Source organism: Salvelinus namaycush, chromosome 9, assembly GCF_016432855.1.
Source record: "Salvelinus namaycush isolate Seneca chromosome 9, SaNama_1.0, whole genome shotgun sequence".
NCBI lineage: Eukaryota > Metazoa > Chordata > Actinopteri > Salmoniformes > Salmonidae > Salvelinus > Salvelinus namaycush.
Window position 1 is genome coordinate 50,666,721 of NC_052315.1, and position 6,341 is coordinate 50,673,061.

At 42.2% G+C, this 6,341-nt stretch overlaps 1 protein-coding gene across 1 annotated transcript; it reads left to right on the forward strand.

Moving 5' to 3' along the window:
- The first annotated feature begins 1,109 nt into the window (after window positions 1–1,109).
- LOC120053532 (carbohydrate sulfotransferase 1-like) lies at window positions 1,110–2,390 on the forward strand. Its single transcript, XM_039000667.1, has one exon. The coding sequence runs from the start codon at window positions 1,110–1,112 to the stop codon at window positions 2,388–2,390; it is 1,281 nt and encodes a 426-aa protein (XP_038856595.1).
- Window positions 2,391–6,341: the final 3,951 nt, after the last annotated feature.

Sequence of the window (6,341 nt, forward strand, 5' to 3'; positions counted from 1 at the left end):
ATTTGGTTATTTAAAAACGTAAAAAGTATTATTGAGGCCATGCCTAGACGTCTAGCCCATTTGTGTAGGCTAATCATCTTTGAATGAAAGCGTATTCTGTTGCACTGCGGTAAATCACATCTCGGCGCTGTCGTCAATTGTTCGCTGTCACATCTATCCTGTGACTTGGCGTTGCGCGAGAAATTACTTTTCCACAGGTGCCGGCAGCCTTTTATCGCAGTGTATTTGCATTAGACTGCATGAGATCACTTAATTCCTACACCTACATAATAGGCATTTAGCTTTTAATTCTAAGGGAAAATAAAACACTAAACATTTACAGAGTAAAAATAAATGTTTATTTTGGACACATTTACACTTATGGGTTGTGTGCCACCAGTATTGACCAACCACTTCTTAGCTACGTTTATTTGTAGTTTAGATCAATTGATTTTTAAGCTAAAAACCATCGTTCTTATCTGTGGAGTATAGGGATTAGAGATAGTAGTCGACTATAGAAGACCTTACAGTATAAATAGCACATGATTGCATTAGGTCTACTGCCGTTAGAGATCTGAAGATGGCGAAGTTTTTTCAGATGGAATCTACATCAAATATGACCATTATGTAAATTAGAATCTACATTATGGAATCTTAGACCCTGGGAATCCTAGAGGCTTTGAAGTTGTGCGCTATCTGAATGCATACACTGTCATTTGGGGTTGCCTGCTGCTTAAAGAACAGAAAGGCTATGGAACATAACAACAATAATAACAAAACATCCAACTTGGGTTTGATTTATGTATTTGACAGTATTATATATTATATTATATTATAAAGGTAACCCCTTTATTACAATTCTACAAAACAACAATTATAATTCGTTTTGTAAGGTCACCACAGTAACTGTCTAGGAAGAACATCTATGGGATTCAAAACACTTTCACTTTTTTATTTTGTAGTGAGACTGTATAAATGTGAGCTGTTTTGCTGCGCCTTTCTGTCTATGTGTGGGTATTCTATACAGCATGAATAATCATTCTAAAAGTGTTATCCTAATAATTTGATTTTTTTTGCTCCAACAGGATCTGAACAGACTGTATCATCTATCTAAATGAATGAATTCAGCCATGCAATGTTCCTGGAAGGCTGTGATTCTGCTAGCCTTACTGTCCATAGCGATCCAGTACACAGCCATCAGGACGTTCACAGCCAAGCCATTCCAAATGTGTCCAGTGACAGTCTCAAACCCTCTGAACTGCGGCATGCTGTGGCAGGACGCGGTGGACTCGTCCTTTGACCAGCGGATCTGTGACGACCTCCTTTACTTCACCTCCAACGTCTCCAGGAAGACCCACGTTCTCATTCTGGCCACGACCCGCAGCGGCAGCTCCTTCGTGGGTCAGCTGTTCAACCAGCACCAGGATGTGTTTTATCTGTTTGAGCCGCTCTACCATGTCCAGACCACCCTGCTCCCCCGCCTGTCCCACAGCAGGACGGCAGGCGACACTAGGGTGATGCTGGGGGCCAGCAGGGACTTGCTCCGGAGCCTCTACGACTGTGACCTTTACTTCCTGGAGAGCTACATCAAACCCCAGCCGGCCAATCACAGCACAGATAAGCTGTTCCGGAGGGGAGCAAGTAAGGCTCTGTGCTCCCTGCCCGTCTGCGACGCCTTTAGTCCTGGAGAGTTGAACATCGATGAAGGAGAGTGCGTCAGGAGGTGTGGCGGCCTCAACATGACGCTGGCGTCGGACGCCTGCCGGGAGCGGCGCCATGTGGCCATCAAGACGGTGAGGATACCGGAGGTGAGTGACCTCAGGGCTCTGGTGGAGGACCCTAGGCTCAACCTCAAGGTGATCCAGCTGGTCAGGGACCCCCGAGGGATCCTGGCCTCCCGCATCGAGACCTTCAGGGACACCTATAGACTCTGGAGGATCTGGAGGGCCACTGGGAGGAGGCCCTACAACCTGGACCTCACCCAGCTCACCATGGTCTGTCAGGACTTCCTGGGCTCTGTGATCACGGGCCTCAGCAGGCCCCCCTGGCTCAAAGGGAGGTACATGTTGGTTAGGTATGAGGACCTGGCCAGGAACCCTCTCCAGAAGACCAAGGAGATCTATGAATACCTGGGTCTGATCATGGACAAGAACGTAGGCGACTGGATCCAGAACAACACCAGGGGAAGCAACGATCTGTCCGCCAAGCATAAATACGGCACTGTTCGGGACTCAGCTGCCAATGCGGAAAGCTGGAGGCTCAAATTGTCTTATGACATGGTTGATTACACACAGACTGTGTGTCAGCAAGTTCTACAGGAGCTTGGTTATAAGACTGTCAGTTCCCCCGAGGAGCTGAAAAATCTGTCTCTGACTCTCATCGAGGACAAAACTTTTTTACCTTTTTTGTAGTAAAGCAAGGTCTATCACGACAACTATTTTTGATATATTTATATTGTTGCCTTAATTTCTTCTCAGATTTGCACTAAACCTCAGAAACCTTGAAGACTCCTGTGGTAAGATTCAAGTCAAGACATTCAGAAGAGCACAAAAAACATAATTTAGGAATGCTCTTTGGAGATATCAGTATCAATGTTTTAGCGATATCGAAGAGACAGTAAGTAATGTTAGGTTAATTGACATGAACAAACTTACAGTAAAGCACCATCCTACTTAAGATCCCTGAATGCTGGCTGTTGCATTGACAAAAGCGAATGTTGATATTTGTACATCAAGTAAACTGGACCTACCTTACAACATTGTTAGGGAATGTACCTAATCATACCTTACTGATAAATGCTGATGTGTGTGTGTAGGCATATGATAACAACCATGCAATAAAAATGTGAATGTTGAGAGCAACCGTAATTGTGTTGTTTACATTTTATTGAGGGGTTAGAGTAAGAATTAGGGAGTGGCCCTTTAATCATGTTATTATAGTTTATACAATGAATGCATCCCAAATGGCATACTATTCCCTTTATAGTACACTACTTTTGACCAGGGCCCAGTCGATTGCGATCGATTGCATTTTGTTTTTCCCGTCTCAGGCTGTTGGCGGTAGGTGCACCTGATTCAGCAGCCCTGAGCACTGGGTAGGCAAACTGTTGACATTGTTAACCATTTCATGTGTCTGAAGGTACAAACTCTGCCTTCCCGGTGGGCCCGGAGAGCAAATCAAGTACACTATAGGCCTACCGCTGGCCAATCGGATGGCTCAGATTACCGTGTCTGCAGTAACGTAGCAGGCATAAAAGAAAGCTACAGCAAAGTTGTAGCTGTGAGATTTCAAAACATTTAAAACAATGACTAGAGAGACTGTCAACTAATACAGCAAAGAGCTGCTGTTTTAATGAGTGAGTTCATGTTTAAGTTGTTATTCAGCACTGTCAACACTTTGTATTCAACACTTTTATAAGCCATAAAATGAGCATTCTTCCTATTTCCACTCAGCGCTACAACAAGCACTGCAGCAGTAATGAATGAGTAGGAAAGTGTATCGGTATGCTTGCGTTGTTATAATTGTTGGGTCTTTTTTAATATCAAGGAATATTTCACTTTCTCTGTTCATAGGAGTAACAACATGAATTTGTGCATGAGGCAGAAATAATGCTGTGCGTCTCGAGTTTTTGCCATCAGCTGGAAGACGGTGTCCCTTTTTGGTCAGTGTCAGTGGAGGAAAGGGGGAGCAGAGGGATTTTGAGAAGCGGACCCTCAGTCTGCTGCTCTCTCCCTCTGCTGAGACTGACCATCAGATACAGGCACCATCAGCCCAGGAAAATAAAAATTAAAAGTAAATTATAGCTCACTCAGCTGGGCCTCACAAGTAATACAACAACGGATCTATTACGGGTGTGATCATATAAATATAATATAATTTAAATATAATTTTTAAAATGTCCTGAACAACAATGCATTGGCAGGGCAATTCAAGTAAAGCTAATATGCTGTGATAATGTAATGGGTCTATCTATAGCTTACTGCACGAACCTAATTGCTACAGGTCTGTTTTTAATTGGTTGATGTTGCATAGGCTTACATTTTTAAGTCATGTTAAAAAAAATTCTGAGCAGTAGATATCATCTTGCATTTTGACTCAGAAAGTGATCTTGAAAAAAGTTGGTGACCACTGTTCTAGAGTTTTCCCTGTTAACACTATCAATGTTTCCCTTTACTGGGGCAAGTGTGATCGAATCAACACAATATTAGCCACTTTCAATGCAACATAACGACAACAAAACGAACTAGAGATTTTGTTGTAGGCAGAATGCATCGGAGTACGATTCTGTGCCATTTACAATGAACTGGACTGTGTTTACAGCATGAGCGGTCGTGGGTAGATAATTTGAGATCAAAGTGAGAGCTGTATTTAGCCACTTGTGCAACTTTTGTTCATATCTTTTGCTAGTTAGTGAGTTATAAGCCTAGTTATAGATAATTTGTAGTAGTCAGCAATAGGGGAGTGATTGCTTTCTACAAGAGCACAAAATTAGTACATTTCTAAACATCTTTGAAAAGCTAGTCAGGTACAGAGTTTTTTTTTGTCTTAAAGGGGCAGTATAGGTATTTTGAGACAGGCTTGAACAGAGGCTGGCATAATTTGTCTGATTCTCTGTAATAATGGTACGGGAATAATAATGCATTTTATTTTGTAAAGTGTTTTTTTGCATCAAACAACATTACAACATTTTCAGTCACCATGTCTGAAGCACAAATGGATAAACATGTTGATGTCAAGCCCTGCATTGTTATTTTTTTTAAAGTCTTCATTGAACACCAGACATTGGCTGCTACTGTAGGCTGAATGATAGAACAGCTATTAACATGTTAAAATGTTATGGGATGCATTTTCTCCATTGTTTTTTTTAATGGTAGGCCACTCTGGTAGGTCTACATTATGATCAAATAGCCACAGTAGCCTGCTTGGCCACTGTTAAAACTGTAAGTTAATAAAGCGGGGACACATGCTGACCAGACCGTTCGTGCGCGTGCGTCCGCATGCACCTTCGCACACGCGGACATGCGGGTTGAAATATCAAAACGAACTCTGAAACAACTATATTCATTTGGGGACAGGTCGAAAAGCAGTTATGGCAATAGCTAGCTAGCTTGCTGTTGCTAGATCATTTGTCCTGGGATATAAACATTGGGTTGTTATTTTACCTGAAATGCACAAGGTCCTCTCTCTTTAAACCGAGTTTGTAATCTCTCCTCCTTCAGGCTTCTTCTGCTTCCCAAATGTCTATTACACAAAATAATACAACCTTGACATGACAAAAAGTAAAGCAATGAGGCTGATGCAACAGATCAGAATGTTTATCTTCAAATGTTGGCTATTTCTTCACATTATAAACGCAGCAATGCACACATGGCAGTAGACAATGAACACGAATGTTCCAAAATGCAATTAGCGGGAAAATGTAATTAGCGGAAAAACAACATTCTCTGAAGTGCACATGAAATGCAAGCGGTTTCATGACAGAGATTAAAAAATACTTCAGACATTTAGAAAGAGGGATGATCAAAAGACGCATCGACAAGTATGGGTTGTTAATATGAGGATCGTCTTTCGCTAAATAATTAGAGGGAACATTGCTTACATGGCTCTCTCAGCTCCGAAGTAGGCTACAGTTGAGACAGACACATCCGGGATGCAACGGCGCGCATCCTCCTGATCGTTATTCCAAGGCGCATATTGAAGATGTTAGAAGAACTGTCCACATGTACTTTCTTCAGCCAACAAGATGAGTAGGCCTAACGAACAGCAAGGGCACTAGCCTATGTGTCATGTTCCTGACCTGTTTTCCTTGTTTTTGTATGTGTTTAGTTGGTCAGGGCGTGAGTTGGGGTGGGCATTCTATGTTATGTGTTTCTATGTTGGGTTAAATGTGTTGCCTGATATGGTTCTCAATTAGAGGCAGGTGTTTTACGTTTCCTCTGATTGAGAACCATATTAAGGTATGCTGTTCTCACTGTTTGTTTGTGGGTGATTGTTGCTGTGTCTGTGTTTGTTACACCACACGGTACTGTCTCGTCTCGTTCGTTCGTTCTTAACTGTTCGTGCGTTCATTGTTTTTTATGTTCACAAGTTCAGGTCTGTTTAACGTCGTTTGTTGTTTTGTAGTTTATTCAAGTGTTCTTCGTGTTTCGTCTTCATTTAATAAATCATTATGTCTACATACCTCGCTGCGTGTTGGTCCGATCCATGCTCCTCCTCGTCTGAGGAGGAGAACGAATATGACAGCCGTTACACTATGTCAATCTACTATCCCCCAAAGTACAAATGTTGACCTATTCTATTGGTCAGCGTGTCCTTCTGTGCAGGAAATAAATATTACAAACATACTCAGGGATGCGATAGAT

Excerpts from the sequence above, each read along its gene's own strand:
- LOC120053532 (XM_039000667.1), top strand. The coding sequence starts at position 1,110 with ATGCAATGTTCCTGGAAGGCTGTGATTCTGCTAGCCTTACTGTCCATA.